The sequence below is a fragment of the Lepidochelys kempii genome, chromosome 11, assembly GCF_965140285.1.
Source record: "Lepidochelys kempii isolate rLepKem1 chromosome 11, rLepKem1.hap1, whole genome shotgun sequence".
Taxonomy (NCBI): domain Eukaryota; kingdom Metazoa; phylum Chordata; order Testudines; family Cheloniidae; genus Lepidochelys; species Lepidochelys kempii.
This window is the reverse complement of record NC_136390.1, coordinates 44,916,346-44,937,076: the sequence shown is the minus strand read 5'-3', so window position 1 is coordinate 44,937,076 and position 20,731 is coordinate 44,916,346. Positions and strand designations below refer to the sequence as shown.

Here is a 20,731-nt window from a genome sequence, read left to right as displayed (position 1 = left end):
AGGTGACCCAAGGCTAATTTTGTCATGTACAGTCTGTCAAATCCCAGCTCCTTATTCAAATTCCATGTACAGCATGGAAAAGTGGTGGGAGCATAACCGGTGGCAGTAGGCTGTTCAGGAACGAGGCTTTCAGTCAGCGAATGGCATGTGTCAGCTCCCGCAGAACAGTTCATCGGTCGCAGGGATGTATCAGTTGGGGTGACCCAAAACGTACTGGGTCCACCTCCTTCTTCAAACTCCAAGTACAATATGGAATTGTGATGCGGTGTGGTATCTGGCAGCACACTGCACATGAACGAAGCTTCGGGTCAGTGAGTGGTATGTCCCAGCTCCCTCAGAACAGTCTGATGGTTGTGGGGCCATGTCACTTAGGGTGACCCAAAATTTATTTTGTCACAAACAGTCAATCAAATCCCAGCTCCTTATTTGATTATTTAATTAATAATTAATAATTTACATGTTTATCACATTCAATCTATTAATTTGATGAAATTTTTAAAAAAATCTTACATTGATGTATTTTTAAATTATTTTGGCCTTTGAATAAGGAACTGGGAACCGCAAATAAAGAGCTGGTAACACAAATAAGAAACTGGGGAATAAGGAACTAACTTAAGATTTGTTGAAGAGTTAGCATCACAGCATGGCATTCCAGTGACCTACCATTGCTAAGAGATTTAAAGGTTCTAGGATGTTTGACAATGTTTAGCTAATGGAGTGTGAAAAATACTGTGTACTCGCTTGAAGGAAAAGAAAGCGATAGATGAATATTTTTGCAGGAGCACATAGTACTGAGAGTGGTTAAACATATACTATATGACTATGATGGCTACTTTTAAATTTTATAAAACTAAATAAACATTACAACAGTAACAGGGATCTAAGGTACAAACCTTGTCTGGGTGTGTTGGGTTACTCTCCCAAACAATCCAAAAATTCCTGTGTACCAGACCACATCGCAAGTATGCAATCCGTGTTATAACATTGAACAGCTTCCTGTGGGCAGCTACTGCAGATGGCTTGGGATGAAAACCTGCCATTCTTTCCCTGCCCTGTCTTGCTTCATTGCAGCAGAGTGCCTATGTTTGTGATTAAAGGAGGCGCCATCCTTACATTTAAAAAATAAAATTAACTTACATGGTTAGGTAAGAAGTGGTCCTGATGCTGAATTAGGTATCATGTTACAAGAGCACAGAAGCAGTTTAATGGCAGTGCTTCAAGGTCCTTCCTTGCCCTAATCTCATCCCCAAGTCCAGTCAATTAAATCTACATGACAGGTGACTTTTTACACTTAGCTAATGCACATTTTTGCTGAATAGTGGTCACATTTTGCTATAAGATGTTCAGGCCCAGATTCTGGGATCTCAGCTAAACCACTGTACATCTTGAGTAACTCCAGTGAAATAATTGATTTAACAGAGAACAGACTCTCGTACACAAACAAGCATGAGGCATATATTTGGATGATCTTAGTTCTGTGCTCTGCAGCATAGCAACAGCATTGCCAAGCTTGGGAAAAGCAGCTGTCATTCTCTGGTGTTTCCATCTGGGCAGCACGCCAGGAACCTGTTTGAACTCCTGTACATTGCACAATGCCAAGAAATGATCAAATATCTTAAATCCTCCTCTGGAACAAATTCTTTGTTTTCTACAAACTATGACTCAGTTTTAATTACATTATTAAAAATTAGATCAATTTTTAAGGATTGTGCAATTCCAAAATTAAGTGTAATGGGTGAATTCCATTCTGTACATTTGATTACTCTGCAGATCTAAACCAAAAGCTAATATGTTTTTATGCCAACTTTCCTACATCCTCCCATAAAACTTGAGACCCATGTTCTGAGAATCCCCTTATTCATAAAAAAGACAATGGGGGGGGGAGGGAAATGGACACAAACAGGTACTTATCAACTGTAACAAAAAGATATAGTCAGCAATTGCCAATTGTGAAATCAGTTACTTTAGGCTGCAGTTGTTTGACTCTGCCAGATTTAAAGTGCAAGCCTCAGAAAGGCATGCTGGGGATAGTTTTCCTATATGAAGGTTATTATGCAGTGGGAAAAGTTAGCACAGACTCGGAAGTCATCAAGGAGAGTGCTCCTGGCGAAAGGGCTGTTAAGCCTGTCACAACTCCGTAACTCTAAATATGAATTATCTTTTAAACTGGTGTATAACCATCTGTACACTGTATCCTCCAAACTGCACGCTAGCATTCAGCAATAAATTCACACAACTGTGTAAAGATATATGTAGGATTTTTGGTTTTATGAATTATACCCAAACGATCTTGAACTAACAAATCAAACCACAGAGGTTACAGCAGCTTAAACAGCGTACATTGAGATTTATTAGAACAAGCATGAATAGCAGCAGTGCACAGAGTGATGAAGAGGCAATGAACTGAGTGCACTGAACAACAATAATTATACAATTGCACTTCTTCAGAGATCTATTAGAAAATGCTTTTCAGCAAACAGTTTCCCAAATCTAGCATTGTTTGGATTTGCCTCTGAGGAAAAATAAAAACAAAAAATACACTTTTTTTTTGTGTGGTAAGGCATTAGCAACATTCATCGGCAGGCTAAACAAGTCATCTATACATGCATTATCCAATTACATTGCAACAGGTAAAAGAGCATCATGTTTCCTCAAAAAATTAGAACTTACATCTTTGTTTTCTAACAAAATATGCAGGTAAATCAGGCTCAGCCTGAAGGAAGTAGATGGTACCTTTTGTTACATTTTAGTGCACAATGTAAACTACAGAATAGCCAAGTTCACTTTCATTTCCTAACAAAAGGTGTAAGACCTCTCTTCAGATGGGTCTGATGATAAGGATACAGGGCATACTATATACCTCACCACTTTGAAATTCTTCATTTCAGACTTAAATGCCCTCAGTTTTAGAATCCCCCTCCTGACCTCCAGAGGGAATTGAACAACAGAGGTTTCTTTTGCCAGTCAAGATAACTTATTGAACCTCTAGGACTTTGTAAGCTTCTGTTATTTATTGCAGCAGATGTGGAGAGCCTATCAGGGTCTGCATAAGGCATTTTTGCACCAGCGTGCCTACACCAGTGCAAACCCCCAACATAGATATACTCCACCAGTGTAAGGCAGAGAACTTACACCACCCCCTTACTTTAGGGTCTGTTGTCTCTTACAGCTCTTTCCCTGGCTTCAGTCTTTGAAGTCAGCCAGAAAGAGCCGTATATACCGCAAAAACAACTATATATGCTAGAGTCTAAAAGAAGAGAGGGCAGGCACTTTCTCTAGTTTATAAGGTGTTCCTTGACTGAGGTGAGGAACATGCCTCTCAATGAGATTTGAAATAAGCCACCCCCATGTTAGCAACTCAAAAATATTATTGGAGAATGCTAAGCGGAGTCTCCTTGTTTCACCGGCATACAGCACTAGTAACCACTCTGTAGTAGTGGGGTCCTCAGGAAAAGTTGATGAGGGTAGAAATAGGGATTGTACATGGTTTTACAGTCAGGCTTGGAAAGATGAGATCTGAACTGATAAAGTCAATAATTTATCTAATTTTCCAAAAACTCCCTCCAAAAGAAAATTCTTTCTTAACTGAAATTTACAGTGAGGGAAAGTTAAATGTTTCCTAAAGCATCGCGAGTTTCAGAGTGATTTTCATAAATGCAACACAGCATCAGAGGTGAGAGGACAGCACAAGGGTCTAATACTGCAAAGAGTAACCCTTGCTGCACTTCATACATCTGAGTAGATCCTTTGACTTCATTGAGACTACTCATGTGTATAAAATAAAGCGCACATAGCTGTTTGCACAACTGGAGAGTAAATATCCACTTTAGGCCCCAAACCTGAAAGCTGATTCAGGCAGGTAAACACATCCACTGCCATGGAATCTCACTGAAGTCAATAGGGCTCCCAACAGGGCCAGAGATCCAGCTGCACAAAACAAACCGCAGGCTCAAGGTTTTAGCTATATCAAAGGTGGCACAAGAGAAGACACATGCAAGGGGTTACTTTTTTCAGTGCATGAGGATTAAAAATGAAGTATTGTGAAGCTTATGGTTACCTTATTTTGAACTGTTATCAATGTCAATGTTGTGTCCCTACATTTTGAAGAACAATATTTACTGAAAAAATATAAGGCCCAATCCTGAACAGACTTGCATACATGCTTTACTAAACACTGTGAGTAGTCCCATTGATTTCAATGTATAAAGTTGAGCACGTGTGTAATCTGATTCAGGTGGCCCCAGAGACGACCACACCAACCGCTGCTGGAGCAGCCCCCCGGACAGCCACACCAGCCACTGCTTGGGCAGCCCCTGGAGCATCTGCGGTCCATTCCCCAGTCAGCCAACCCTGGCAGCTGGCTGGAGCAGCCGCGGTCTGCTGGCCCTGGCAGCAGTCCCTGGGCGGCCGACTGGAGCAGCCATGGTCCCCAGCAGCTGGTGCTGCTAGCCCCGGGCACGTCCCCTCCAAGATTTAGTCACAGGTATTTTTAGTATAAGTCATGGACAGGTCAAGGGCCATGAATTTTTGTTTATTGCCCATGACCTGTCCATGACTTTTACTAAAAATACCCATGACTAAATTGTAGCCTTAATGATCAGACAGAATACCACATAGTTCAGACTGCACATTAGGACTTCCTCTGTTTCCTTACCTGGGAAAATGAAACCACTCTTTGCACACATTGCAAATACACAATTGGCTAAATCCTGTTTCATGTCTTTTTTTATTATTATTGTAAAAAGAATAAAGAGTTCCCCCTATAATAAAAGTACATCATCCAGAGATGATTTTACCCACTCCTCTAGTTTTTCATGCTGGAAATGATCAATGGAAAATAAAGGAACACTGTTAACTTAATCACATTCTGGATGAAACTTGTTCATCTACTGCTGTAAGTAATATCTCAATTAATTATAATAAAAGATTAAAGAAAAATATCCTCTTTTTTCCCCACTTAATATGAGATAGATAGCACTGTGTAAAGTCAGGTTCACTGTCTCCTCTTTTTAGTCAGTTTCTCCTGGTTTTTGAGCGGGTCTGTCACAGATTAAATGGAAGCCCAAACATTTTTAAAAACAGGAGAATGTGATTATAAAACCTCAAAAACTGGCAGAGGCACAGAGGCAGATGAAGCACTTACAACTACTTTTAACTCCCTTTTTTGAAACTCTCTACACTTCATATCAAAATTGTCCTTCTGAGGATGGTCACAGACAGTAGTTCTGCAGCGTGGTGAAACGCACAGGAAGATATACGTTATATTAGGGCTAACGTCTATTGAAACCTGCTTTTCGTTCTCTGTTTTAAAGAGTAAGAGATGTGTTCATTTTGTAAGTCGATCCCTTACAATACAGTATATAATTAAAAAAAAAATCAAACTGCATTAAATAGGTCATTTGTTTGAATTTACTGAAATGCCCTTATTCTTACAAATGTAACATGCCTGTGTACAACATTCATTAAAGAGGCACAATTCCTGTTTTGAAGTGGCACAAAAGACATTCTCAGGTATAATTAAAACCTTCATTAGGACAAGTTAGCTACATGCTTTTCTGTAAAAAAGCTTCCCAGAATTCACTATCCATAGCGCATATTTAAGATATGGCACATACTGACATTTGTATACTAAAATGCCCACGTATACAAACAGAACTGAACACAGTTGTTCTTAAGGCATTAGACACCTTTCTGGAATTACTTCACAGTGAATCTACCAGGTGCTGAAACCTCTGACAATTTATATTACTTCTCAGTTAAGTAGCCAGTCTGTTCTGAAGAATTTAGTGAAACTACTCACCTAGGAATAATATTAACTACAGAAGATTCACAATCTTCCATGCCAGAAATTACAGTGTATTAGCAGGTCACAGATAGAGTTTCTGCACCTGTCTGGATCAATAGGAAACAAGGCAAGCCCTGGAAACACAGTGGTGGGTGAAGGAAAAGTTTTTGTAAAGAGCCAATTGAAAGTGAAGAAAATTTTGTGTCATCAGTTAATGAATCTCTCTTCACTCCTGCTCCTCTGTGCTGCCCTGCACATACTCCAGAACTATCCTTCCACAGATACCGTGATTATTTTTGAAACATGAACATTTTTAAAGACTGAATGAACTTTTGCAGAGCCCCTGCATTTTCAGATGAATGCACATTCGTGTCTTAAAAGCACGTCCCTCGACTTTATCTCCTGCCTCCAGGGGACTTGGCATCATTGCAGCCAGGCTATATTAAACTTTGCTTTGAATTATTTTTCCCTCTGAGGCACTCTAAGACTGATTGGAATCAAAGTTGTTTTCAAACAGACTCAGAAAGCATTCTCCCTTTGGGTGGACACCCAAGAGTGTTCATTGTGGTTGCCAAACAAAGGCAGTGAGTGGTTTTAAAGTGTCTCTACAAGGGAAGAGGAGGAGGCCTGGAAACCCAAAGACAAAGAGATTACTAACTTCATACCTGTTGTAAAGAGACAAAAGCCCTTCCTCACTCTCACATGCACCCATATATGGAGGCTAGTGCCAAGCCATGAAAGACTGATGAGCCTTCACAGCTGACACCAGCAGAAATCCCACATATTCGGTTTCCCGCATCAGGTGGTGGTGGTAAAGCTAATCCCATCCAAAAACACATCTACGTCTCCTGCCTGATCCAGAGTAGGGGAAAAGCAGCACAATAACCAGGCTCAGCAAAGCAGTAGGTGAAATTATTTTATGCTGCATAAACATACAAAATTGGAGCAGGTGAACGAATAAATCAGCAGCAACTATTTCCCTGATCACCACTATTTCACCAGCGTTATAATATGCACAAGGGAATTAATCCAAGTATTGCACAGCTGTGACACTATTTCATGACAGACAACAGGAAAACACCTAATATTATTTTTTCAGCACTACTAGTTCAACAGCAAGATGAGAAATTAAGACAAACTGAATTTAATCTATTTTCTTTAGTGGCCATTCATAGATAAAGAAAATGAATTTGTACTGTAGCTTTATGAGACACAACAAATTTCTAAGATATCTAGTACATATTTTTTGCAAATAGTGGGACAACCTTTCCCTAATTATTTCTGATCTTTGTCTATGTATCCTAGGGAGGTTTTATGTAAAGTTTCCACCCCCTTTGCTACCACCAGTGCAGGTCCACCATTGGTAGCAATGGTAGGAACCCTAACGTAGACAAAGCTACTACTGCAGCTGCTGCTCTTTTAAACAAAATAACGTTTACAAATGCTCTGAGCAGGGTTACAAAATGTAGTTCTTAAAAACCAGGGCCCATGGAAACCTTGCCTACATGTCTACTTCCACCATTGCTATCAACTGGAGCTGCGCTGGCAACACCACTGGTGGGAATCTCCCCCCTACACCCCCCCCCAAAAAAAACACCAAACCAAACCAAACCAACAAAAACCAAACCCATTATGGACACATCTGTCTGTCTCCCAAATGCAGGGAACTTCTGAGGGTAAAATTATGCTTAAACCTTACTTGCTTTCTCTCTCCATGCTTTGCTATCCTCTGAAGGGAGCTTCCAGAGGCAGCAGCCTTTACGAGAACCCCTAGCAACCTGACCTGCTCTGCCCATTACAGATTCCACAAGACCCTGGCTGGACTGAGGAAGAGAAACTCCTATAGTACTTTCATGGGAATATCTGGGAAAGGAAGAGCCTTCCCATCACAGAATGTTTAGGATACAAATGGAATGCAGACTCATGACCTGAGAGGGACACTACGGCTCAATGACTTCAAATGATTTTAAAATCATTTTTGTGAGGAAATAAATTATACAAACTTTATCTTCTTGAGATTCTCCCCAAAATACAGACTCACAGAAGAAGGAAGAGGCTCAAGGGAGAGAAGAATTGAACTGTCCAATCTGGAAATGTAACATAGGAGAATTTACATCATAGACACTTCTGCAGAAATACATAATTGGGATCTACTGATTTTGGCAGATTGCTGTAGCAGATAATGTGCAACTAAGCTCTGCATAATTTGAATCCATGACATACCTCATTCAGTAGGAAGTTCATTGCAGTGTCTGCTAAACCTTGATTAATCATTCATAAATACTGCCTATTTTACATATGCTTAATTTGTCACACGCAAATAAAAACCCTCAAAATGACCTAAAAGTACATCCCTGTCCATTCAGAGCCTAATATTGTAAGGGTTCAAAAGTGAAATAAATAGATAACATTATTTTTGAGATCAAAGGGATAGGAAACTGGAAAGAGGCTGCTTTTAGATTAAAGCCAAATATAGATTAACTGTTTTTTTCATACGTTTTACATATGCCTAAAGCCAGAATGGGGTGGGCAGGGTTGTTAGCTTTTAGTGCAATGATATTGTAAGAAATCTTCAAATCAATTCATGTTCAAATTGCATCTCACAGCAAGATAACTATTTCTACCATGCAGAAAAAGCTGCCATCTTGGGACAACAGAAAGAAATGCTGCAAAAACTATGTATTTAAGAGAAATTACTGTTGGGACATAAACTGAAAGCCTATATACTCAACATTAGAGCACAGAACAAATTAAGGTACATTTGCAAAATGTTAATGTAAGTATAATGTCCCACTGTGAAAATTAAAGCACAAGGATTGTGCATTTTACTAAGATGCAATGTAAAACAATATCATGTGACCAGGATGGATACCTCTTTGTAGTGCAGGCCACAATAATTTAAAACATCCTCATGTTTTTAAAAATCAACTATTTCTATTGAGTTGATAAAATGCCTTCATATTTTTAAAATCACTTTCCAATTATTTCAAAAATAAAACCTACAAACCAAGGAAGCATTTATAATTGTCTAATTAAATCGCCAGGGTATGTCTAAACGGCAGCTGAGAACATACCCGGATAAGTGGGAACGTAGACAGATACACGCTAGTTGTGCTTGAACTAGCGTGCTAACAATAGTGGGGTGAATGCTGCGATAACGGGCAGTGGCACAGGCTAACTGACCGAGGACAAGTGTGCCTATCCCCTTGGCTCCAAGCTCAGATGGCCAGCCTGGGCCATAACGTCCATACTATACTATTTTTAGTGCATTAGCTCTAGCGGAGCAAGCATGTGTCTGTCTAACTGGGCGGGGAGGCATGCTCCCAGCTGCAGTGTGGAGACATGCTTCATAACAAAGTCAAGCAGGTAGGATTTGTCTGCTATCTTTAATTCATTAATATTGGGTTATGATGGAAATGGTTTTGAACATATCCTGTTTTGTAAAGAAACTTGTTTCTCATTCTGCTATTTCTACTAGCTACCTAATACCCATAATTTCTGGATAGAAGGATGCATTTTAGAGTCAGACAGATCTGGCACAAATAGAGACTTGAGGGTGAAATCCTGGCCCCAGTGAAGTCAACGATAACTTTGCTGTTGACTTCAATGAAACCTGTATTTCACCTTATGGACTTTTTCTTTTCATACCAGCCTAAAGGACTAAGGGTCTGAGCCTACAAACACACATGCACATGGACAATATTGTATTCACGTAGTAATAGTCTTCAGAGTCAATAGTACTGCTCACATAGGTAAGGGGATCTCTACACTGCACTGCAGTATGGACTACCAGGCCATGAACTCCCACGCGCACCAGAATGTTGTGCTCTAGCTGCCCAATGTGGATGCTGCTGGGACAAACTAAATGGCACCTAGTTCACACTAACATAGTCCTGTTGAAGAGAACTACATAAATACAAACTAGCTTCCTTTTAGTTCACACCAGCAGCATCCACATCAGGCAGTTGGAGTGCAACATTTTGGTGCATGCTGCAGTTCATATCCCTGTAGACTGCACTACGGCACAGTATATACAAGCCCTGAAGTTACTCATGTATATTCCTTGGACTGGGGTCCTGACCACGTAATGAGGCAAGCCTGTTTTGTGGACTGACCTTACAGTCCTTTTTCAGACAACATGAACTAAATCAAAGGAGAGTTGTGCCAGAGAACAGATTGCAGGAAGGAAGTTCTTTACATTTGTGGTGTACATTCCTAAAAAAAGGGCTGCTATAAATTATTTTAAAATGTTTTAGTAGCACCTCACAAATCTGCCCTCTGCTAGTCTATACACTTTAGTAGTCACACAAAATACAGTGTGCTATTCTCACTCTTCAGCAAAGATTTAATAGCAGATTCTGTAGAGACGTCTTGTATTATTAAGAATTCCTTATTTTAACAAACTATTCTATAGTACATTAAGAATTCTGATCAATGACAACTGTCAAACTAAAAAAAGAATATTCTGTGATGCATTATTCTTTGGGGCTCTTTTTATTGCGTGTTCATCTCCTTGCTCATTCCTAACATTCAGTAATTTGCAATGAGTGTCCCTATCATTAATGTGAATACGAGAGATTTTAGTATGCCATACACGGGCTTCATGCTATTTTTTTTAAATGATTTTTCCCTTTGATAAATGATATAGTGCTTATAATTAAACAAAATTAGGTCAGTGATAGCACCTGTAGGGTTCATAAAATGTAACTTTGCCCCATGAAGAATGGCATTAATGAAAAATTGAGACATTTTTCCAAACTTGGTGTCTGAAGTTATGCACTTAAATTAAAATCTGATTGTCACAAGGTACTGAACACACAAAGCTTCTGTTCCTGTTAATCATGGTATCAGTTATACACGCTCAACTCAGACTGATGTCAGTGGGAACTGCATACACAGACTGGGGGCATTATATGCCCATGTGATTAATAAGACATGCCACTTAAGTAAAGTGGCAAAGAATGGTTCATTACTATTTTGGATATTATGGGCCAAATTCATCCATGGTGTAATGCTACTGAGGTGAATGGGATTATGTTAGCACAATGAGATTAAATAGAGGTTATATAAAGAGATCAGAGAATCATAGAATATCAGGGTTGGAAGGGACCTCAGGAGGTCATCTAGTCCAAACCCCTGCTCAAAGCAGGACCAATCCCCAACTAAATCATCCCAGCCAGGGCTTTGTCAAGCCTGACCTTAAAAACTTCTAAGGAAGGAGATTCCACCACCTCCCTAGGTAACGCATTCCAGTGTTTCACCACCCTCCTAGTGAAAAAGTTTTTCCTAAGATCCAACCTAAACCTCCCCCACTGCAACTTGAGACCATTACTCCTTGTTCTGTCATCTGCTACCACTGAGAACAGTCTAGATCCATCCTCTTTGGAACCCCCTTTCAGGTAGTTGAAAGCAGCTATCAAATCCCCCCTCATTCTTCTCTTCTGCAGACTAAACAATCCCAGTTCCCTCAGCCACTCCTCGTAAGTCATGTGTTCCAGTTCCCTAATCATTTTTGTTGCCCTCCGCTGGACGTTTTCCAATTTTTCCACATCCTTCTTGTAGTGTGGGGCCCAAAACTGGACACAGTACTCCAGATGAGGCCTCACCAATGTCGAATAGAGGGGAATGATCACGTCCCTCGATCTGCTAGCAATGCCCCTACTTATACATCCCAAAATGCCATTGGCCTTCTTGGCAATAAGGGCACACTGTTGACTCATATCCAGCTTCTTGTCCACTGTAACCCCTAGGTCCTTTTCTGCAGACCTGCTGCCTACCCATTCGGTCAGATGGAATATGCAATCTTGCAACAATGAACAGTTCTCCATTAGTCCATGCTTCTTTCTTTTAAAGTAAAAATAATGTGAATGACTACAAGATAAAAAAAAATATTCTTCGTCAAAACCTCCTAGACAAATAGCTTATATCTCAAGCACTCACAGGAAAACAAAATGCTAAAAGAGGAACTATTACATTGATGTATAAATGAAAGAGCCCCATCCTGAGTGGTGTTGAGTGCCTTCAACTCCCACTGAAGCCAATGGGCATTGCAGGTGCTCAGCACCTCCGAGGATCAGAATCCAAGTTTCCCCAGTTGTTTTCACTTTCTACATGGTAAAGTTATATTTTCTCTCTTTAAGGCTCTTTTGAAATTCTCATTGACATTCTAATTAGTGATGAGCAAACCCTGAGACAGAGACAGCCTGAGTATTTTTTGATTACACCTGCAAATTTTTATTTTGCTAAGCCTCTCCAACCACAACACTATGAATTCCTATCTATCACTGTCACCCCACTGTGCACAATGCTAGTTTCTGGATTATGGATAGGGTGAGCTGGGTGGTTCTTTGAGATATGCCTCAGATATAATGGATGCATTTTACATGACTTAAAAAGTGTGTATTTGTGCTTTGTTTGGTCCCCTTAGTCTTCTGCTGCAGAAGTGGAACCTAGTTGTTTGATCCTTTCAACCTTAGTGATCAGCTTACCTTGTTTTATAGTTTCATTTGAAACAGACTTTTTAAAATGAAAGCTGAGACTCTCCTTTACATTTCTAATGTTTACAATAAGGAGAAATCACAGCCTTCTCAGGGACCCAAAGACCTCAACAGATTCTCAGATTCGGAAAGGTTTGGATGAGCACTATAATATCTGGATGTTTATCTGAACTTTTTGAGAAAAGCTGAATGTACTGAGATTTCTGCTCATCTCCAGCTGCCGTAAAAAGTCTCAGGCCAGACCCAACATCCTACTTATACCTTTAATGTATTCTTTACAAACTGGACCACATTAAACCCTATTACATTCCTATAGGGCTTATTCTCATTGTCTCTATGACCCGTTCATTCTCAATTTCCCCTTAACCAGCTTCTCTTTCCTCTACCATTTTAGAATTCCCCATTATCTTTGCCCTTGATGTAAATCTTGCTGTCAGCTGCTAATGTGATCCTATAACTCTACACTGCTTTTCTTTGGCATGGATTGTATTCTGAAGCACTTCAGGCAAATACTATGGGCCCCAAGATCACAGTATCACAGAACTCTGAAGGCACGACTAGTAGCATGACAACTAGGTGAGCATTTTAAGAATGGAGAGGAGGTAGTGGGGCTAGCAGAATAGGTGTGTGAGAAGGGGAACAATTTACTCAGGCAGACATATGGCCTGAAGTACAGAATAGGATAATAGTGAGATAAGGAGAAAGATGGGTAGGTGAGAAAAAAAATCATGCATAGTTAAGACAGAAGAGAGAGGAAGGCAGTATTTCTGGATGGTTCAATATTTTCTTTGGAACTAGTCCTTCAATCCCTAATGTAAACTCTTTTATCAAGGCTTCATCAGCAGCGTTTCTTACTGGAAATTCTTCATAATTTAAACTTCATATTCTTTATGCATCAATATTTTACTGCTGCTAGCATGGGGGTAAGTGGAGTTCTAGCTAGTTACTATGGCATACGTTTCTTCAGTCAAGCAGAAGCATGAATTGAGGAAAAAACAAGGTAATATACCTTCTTCTTCAAGTGCTGGTCCCTATATGGATTCCAAACGTGTGTGCACATGTGAGCCATGCATTGGAGCCGAAAGATTCTGTAGCAGCGTCCATTGACCGGCACATGCATTGTACGTCCACCTCATATCTGCAGCTGAGGCTACAACAGGCCATGCAGGGTCGACACCATTCCACTTCCCTCTTATTGCCGCATGGCTAGAGTCAGAACCCCTGTCCATTCGCACCCTCAGCTTTGTGAGAGTGTGATTTCTTGTCTGTTTGCTATGTGTAGATATTTGTATACAGTTGTTCATAGTGTTATCTAGTTGTACTCAGTGGTGGATTAACACACAGGCGCACGGGGCTCAAGCCCAGGGGCCCCAGCCAATTTGGGGGCCCCTACAAAAATCTTGTGTTTATTTTTAGCTGTTTTTGAATTTTAAGTACATAAGCTAAAATATTTTTCCAGGGTTTTTGCTTTTAAATATGTAGTATGTATGATTCTTTTTCAGTCACTTCTCAACAAACTTTGAGACACTCCTGTTGCAATATGCAAATGACCTGCCACATGATTGGTCAGATGCCAACAGTTTCCGTTAGAATTGACAGACAGTAAAAAAGAATCTTACCGCCCCTGTATTTGTTTAGGAAACCCAGAGTACAGCTTGGTGTCACTTAAGAAGGAGTGTTAAGAGAAAGCTGAAACAAGCAAAGGAGGTTAAAGAAGTTGCTTTGCTACAAAAGATACTGACAATAAATCAATACTTCAAGGAGAGAGAGAGAAAGGAGAAACAGTGGATAAAGATGACAAGGTCGGTTTGACAGCCACTATTGCTGGCAGTGGTGGCCTTGGCCTTCAAGAGGAGGAAACTATAGATCAGGACCTGCCAGAGGCAGGCAAGCCAGGACTGAGTTATGCAGGTGAGACAAATGCAATGCAATCAGATGAATTTAGCAGCGATCGTGCCTTGTGGAATAACATTGATGAAAATTTCAGGAGTTTTTTGGATTGCTGTGGGTTCATCTGCTTCTTGTCAAAACAAAAACGTTAAAAATTTCTCTGCTTCTGCTCGGGTGACTGGACAGAAGAAGTGTTGGCTGTCTGAAGACCTATTCTCTTGTCAGCTGCACAACAGTGAATCTGTTATGTGAGACTGCTTATTTACTCACTGGAAATGTTTACTGCTTTGCCTGCAAACTTCTTTCAACCAAAACATATGCCTTTATTGAACAATTGAGTGATTGGGAACACCCTGCATGTTTTTCTGAACACGAGAAAAGCTTGGCCCACTGAAATTGTATGCTGGCATGGATACGGCACGCAAAGGCAACAGGTACAGTTGGTGTGGGCCTAGCTCAGCAGTTTCAGGCAGAATGTCAGTACTGGAGAGATGTCCTTAAGCATGTTGTAGCAGTTATTAAGTTCTTAAGTGAGCATGGACTCACGTTCCATTGCCACAATGGAATAACTTTGGGACACTGTTCTTAAAAGGGTTTAAACTGACCAGCTTGCAGTTACAGAAAAGTGACATCAACCTGAATGCAGTAGTTCAGTTACTGCAATCACTAGAATCATTTGTGGCTTCTCTATGAGAAGAATTTGAGAATTTTGAAAATGCTGCTAAAAACACATGCAAGACTCTTTCACAGAAATATCAAAGTGATCCAACTCTCAAAAACCAAAACAGCAGATGACTCGGGACAACCTGAGGTTTTATTTGAGGGAATATAAAAGTTTCACACTGAGACTTTTTCGGTTGTAATCGACCAGTTATTAAGCTTGTCTTCATTGCCAGCTGGATGCATATAGGTTGTTGAACGACCGCTTTGGAGTACTATTTGAAAACAACTTGCTGGACATTTCTGACATTCACAAGTGCACCACTGAACTTGCTGCAGTTTACCCCAGTGACTTGGAACAAAAATTTTCCCAATGAACTCATACAGTTCAAATTCTTTGTACAAATGAAAGTTTTCAGGCAAAGCGACCTTCAATCGATATTCCCTAATGTGAATGTTGCTCTCAGAATTTTCCTGACCCTACCAGTTACAAATTGTGAAGGAGAATGTACGTTTTCGAAGATGGCAAGGATAAAAAATGAACTGAGATCAACAATGCAGTAAAAGCATCGGAATGCATTATCTCTAATGGCAATTGAGTCAGAACTGGTTTGACAAATAGACTTTGGTGACATTATACATGATTTTTCCTCCCCCAAAACTCAGGAGAAAACGATCATTTGAAAGGTAAGACATATTTTTTATTATGTTTAATGTTTTTGTATTTTTGGTTACATAATGTGATAGTATTATTAAAAGGTAAATTTAATGGGTATATAAAAGAGAGACATTTACAGGATATTAAGTGTAGCACATTTTTCCCATTGCTATGTACAGATGCTCCTGGGAATGACACGCAAAGCCGGCCTGTCATCAGTTTGCTAAGCTTCTCCCAGTTCAATAGATGGTGGCAAAAGGGATCTTTGATGGGATAAACATCACAGAATCAAAATAATAACAACACGTAATCTCTTTAAAAGGAATGTGAAACTTTAAGGATGTGCTTACTAAATCAGAGAATAATCAATCCGAACGTGAAATAATAAAATGGATTATAGAGGGTTTGTTTAAATAATCACTCAAATAAATATAGTATTTTGTTGTTTAATGTTTCAGGCCTGATAAACAATTGACATGGATAGCGTGTTGCTTAATTTAATTAAGATAAGGTATTGGTGAACTTGTATTAGAGACTATTGGCTTGGCCTGTATGTTTTTCTTGTAGTTTACCACAGTGAGCGATGTTAAAAAAAATGTTTTAATGTTTCATTGCTACTCAGATAACAGGGAGGATATTCACAGGTGTTAACAGTTCTTAAATAAGAGTCTACAAGAGCACTAAAGTTTTAACATTATTTCATTTCGAGTTATTTTACATATATTGCATGCATCTAAGCCAAACCATATTTTCAAAACCATATTCATTTTCTATGTAGAAAAATTGAGCAGTTAATTTAGGCATACTGAACTGGGATATGATTTGCTTTATTATTAATGCAGTGTGTAAACACTGAATGGAGTCTTTGTATTAATGCATTTTGATACATTTGTGTTTTTAATGGGATGTGGAAGACCCAAATGTTCTTTGTGCCCAGGGCCCCAGTAAATCTTAATCCACCTCCGATTGTAGCTTCCAGTTCACAGGTAGTTGGTGTAGTTTTCTTTCTTCGCCCTCAGAGGTGGGGGGAACCCCAAACGGGACAATGCCCTGGAATCCAGGCTTCCAGAATTGTGCCTCCTGCCTGCACCCATTTTCACCAGGGCTGTAATGCTCAGGATGGCCCACATCGCCATCCAATGTGCAATCTGTAAATCCTTCCTGCCCCGGACGCAGGATTCCTGAGAACTTTGACTTCGGGAGTTCCTCATGGAAGAGGCCATGTGCCCATGGGTGCATTCCCATCTGAGACCGGCAAAACTGCTGATGCACCAGCTGTCACAGACGGTCAGCGCTGCTGAGCATCTCTCAGGCACAGATCCCAATGGCACCGCGAAAGCCGGACAAGCCTGCCATGAGCAGAAGAAACAGGGCCACGGACATAAGGGCAGATCCCTGTCCAGGACTGTCCAAAAATGCAGCATTGCCTCTCCAAGCAGTGAAAAGTCAGGCGAGAAGTCACATGTCGACCTGGCTGCTCCAGCTCCAAGCTCCCCCGGCTCAAGGGTAAGGACAAGCGCCTGTGGAAGCCAACAGTACAAGTGCTGGCTCCGATCACTGCACTGGCACCTGCAAGCCTACTGCCTGTACTGCCGATGCCGCCTGGACCCTCGGGGTCATCCCATGCAACTCCTCGTACTTCTAGCCGCCTTAACCCGCTGATGTCTACTGAAGAACTGCTGCTCCTGTACCCTGGTTCTCCTCTGCTTCCTGGACCACTGAACATCTCTGTCCTTCCTGGCAGATGAACCATTATTGCTGCTGCTGGAGTGGTGCATCAGTTTTCCCCACCTCGACCCTCTGGTACCAATGGCACCGCCATTGCTGGAACTGTCCTCCAAGTTTGAGGGCTTCATTCTCGCCGGCCCCACAACAGAATTCAGAGTCATGGCACAGACCTCCTCACTTGCCCCCTTATGATCCTGGTGCAGACCACCCATGCTCGGAGACCCTTACTACTGGGCACCTTAAGATCCTTACCAAGCATGCCCTGTCCTGTCTGTAGCTTCGTACCAGCTGTCCCCAGTGTGCCCTCCGGTGCCCTCTGTGTATGGGAAGGGGGAAGGAGAGATGGAACCGGGACTGCCAGTTCTCACAGTGGCCTGTTCCTTCCCAGATGAGGCACTCATTCCGACCTCTCTGTCCCCACCAGACGACTGCCACCAATATCAGGAACTATTACACAGCACCAATGGCTGGACATCCTCCAACCCCAAGTATCCTCATGGATGGTTCTCCCCATTAACGAGGCTATCCTGCAACCAGCTCAGATGATATGACAGACCTCTGCCTCCTGAGCCCCTGACCCGAAGAGAGCAGAGAGATGGTACTTTGTCCCCGCCAAAGGCGTGGAGTTTCTCTTTACTCACCCACCCCTAACTCCTTGGTGGTCTGGCTCTCAACATGAAGGACACCTATTTCCACATCGATATTCACCCAGCCCCATTGCAAGTTCTTCCTCTTCACACTGGGGCACAGCCACTGTCAATTCCAAGTCCTGCCCTTTGGCACAGCGATGGCTCCACACATATTCACCGAAGTCTTCGCTGTTGTGAACACAGATGTGCAGTCTCAGCTACTCTGGTTTCCCTTACTTGGAAGAATGGCTTCTTGTTGTACTTTCCCACCCCCGCCTACTCTCCGCCATCCTCTACCCTCCATGCATCTCTCAGGGTCTGCTTCAACAAGGAGAAGTCAGTCCTCATCCCTACCTAGACGATAGACTTTACTGGGGCCTGGCTTGACTTCATCGCAGCATGGGCCTTCCTTCTGGCTGACCACTTCGCCACCATCATGAATCAAATTGCAGGACTGCGCTGCAACCCCCGCATCACTATCTGCTGCTGCTTCCCCCTTCTTGGACATCTGACAGTGTGCACCTCAGTTATGCCACATGCCCGTCTTCACATGCGTTGCCTGCAGCTTGGCTCCTCTCTGTCAACAGACCACAATGTGACCACCTGGACAGCAAGATCCTGATTCCCCAGCCGGCACTGCTGTCCTTCATCTGGTGGACCAATCCACTCACGTGCTGGTCAGTACTCCCTTCAAGCCACCCTCACCACAAACCAGGCTCACAACAGATACCTCCCTCACAGGTGGGGGCGCTTTCTAGGCAGCCACACCACGCACAGCATCTGGATGCCTTGAGAAGCCAGGATGCACTTAAACCTCATAGAACTGCGTTCAGTCTCTCTCACCTGCCAGACATTTCTTCCCCACATACAGGCCAAACACATCCAATTGCTCTCTGACAACACTGCAGTGGTGGTCTACATCAACAAACAGAGCGGGGCAAGAACTCCCTCCCTCTGTCCATCCATCTCTTGAACTAGAGCATCAAACATCAGGTCACAGTCCAGGCTATGTATCTCCCTGGCACCCACCAATGTGCTCAGTAGGATGCTCTACCTGAATCACGAGTGGGAACTGCACGACAACACCCTCTGGTACCTTTTCCACAAGTGGGGCACACTGTGATGGGATCTCTACGCCACTCGTGAGAACCACAAACTTCCGCTTTACTGTTCCAGGGGAGCTGTGCAGGAGGACTCGCAGGGCGATGCCCTTTTCCTCCCTGGATGGACTCTCTCCACTCCGCCTTTCCCATATCCCCCTCCCGCAAATCCTACGCAAGATTCGCCGGGATCGAGCCATGTTTTGGCCCCGCCAGTTTTGGTTCATGGACCTCCTGAACCTCTCCACCCGAATGTCACCTCACCTCCACACACTACCTGATCTCCTCACACAGGACTGGGGCCAACTCTGACATCCCAAACCTGGCCATCTTCACCCCACAGCTTGGTTTTTGGATGGAGCTTGGAGATAGACAGAGCATGCTCCACCCCTGTGTGACATATCCTCACCCAGAGAAAGCGGGTATCCACCATAACCTGCTTGTGATGTTATTGACATGAACTGTGACCGTATAGATCATTGTTGCAACCATTGTTGGTCCCCTATAGATGCACCAAACCTTGTACAAAGGAGGTAAAGTAAGGTGTCTATGGAAAGGTTGTAATTTGCTGGTTATGCTTATGCTGATATTACCTCTTACACCTCTTCCAGCTGCTTCTCCCAAGCTCCATCACCTCTTTCTTCTCTGGGTTTGACCCTCATCCATACCCCAAAGTCATCTGAGGTGAGCTGAACAGGCTGGATTTGAATCTTGTTACATATAGCTTGACATTTCTCAAGCGAAAAAACTGTTGCCCATACTGTTTGGGAAGGGGCTGGGGGAACAGAAGAGGAGTCAAAGGACTCATATCGACTGGTTTTTTGTCCTTTCTCTTCCCTTTTTTTGCCTTTTTAACATTTTTAGAGTGCTGTGGGAGTGCTGAAGCTCTGCTTCAGCTTTGGTGTGGCCTTTTGTGGCTTACCTTCCTCAGGGTCTGGAGCCCTCTGAAGAGGTCTTCCTCATAATCCTCCCTCACTGGGTCCCATTTCCCAGGGGAAGGCGGGAATTCTTGTCCAACCCTTCCTGATTAGCTTGGGAGGAAAGGCCCTGCTTCTTTCCTCAGGGTGCTCAGGATCCACTTTAAGACTTGGATGGAGGGACTGGTGGCCCCACAAGCCTCTCCTCTTTGTTCTGCAAGGGTTTCTGTTACTTATCCCTGACTCAAGTGATCAGGGTCCTCCTTGCTTTTAGAGCTTCTCCCTGCTCTGCACTGGGAGTTCTGGTACATTTTTCCCCGGTTGAAGCCACAGCTGCCTTGGTGGGAAGAATACCCCACCTACCTTTTCGATTAGCAGCCCTCGGCCCTAATGGAATTAGGGTTGGTTGGCTGGGTGCAGGCTGAACACAACTCACTGTCTGCCAAGCCTGGGAAGGCTGCCTCACAAACAGAGCACTGCTTGGCTTTAACCCTGTGTTTTCTTGGCTGCTCTGCCATGCTTACATAGCGGCAGAAGAGCCAACAGGGAAACACTGCAGTGGATGCTCAGCGAGGGTTAAACTACTGAAGGTGTACCTGACCCAGGAAGGAGGAGGAAAGGGGAAGAGGAGAACACTGCTCCCCACTGCCCCAAAACTGGGCAGAAACAACTCAAATTGAAAGGTAAGGGTGAGCGCAAGAGAAACCAACACCATCTGCTGCCATGGAGGCAGAGAACCTGGTGGTAAGAAGGAGCGGAGGGATCCTGTCCAGAGCATGAGGCACCAAAAAACTGATCTGCCTCCACGGAGCTGCAGAGAGAGAAGAGAAGCCCAGATGTCCAGAACTGTGGGAAATGCTGAGCTGC

At 42.5% G+C, this 20,731-nt stretch overlaps 1 protein-coding gene across 9 annotated transcripts in view; it reads right to left on the bottom strand.

Moving 5' to 3' along the window:
• The window catches only part of OSBPL6 (oxysterol binding protein like 6), a 223,187-nt gene that overhangs the window by 7,305 nt on the left and 195,151 nt on the right, over window positions 1–20,731 (bottom strand). For 8 of the 9 annotated variants that reach the window (XM_073306013.2, XM_073306012.2, XM_073306017.2 and 5 more), the window contains one exon: window positions 9,774–20,727. The exons of the other annotated variant lie outside the window; for it this stretch is intronic. In XM_073306013.2, the coding sequence (XP_073162114.1) occupies window positions 20,385–20,727 (343 nt within the window). In that variant the 3' untranslated portion in view covers window positions 9,774–20,384. Of the gene's footprint in view, window positions 1–9,773; window positions 20,728–20,731 lie in introns of those variants that run through there. 9 annotated transcript variants of the gene reach the window in all.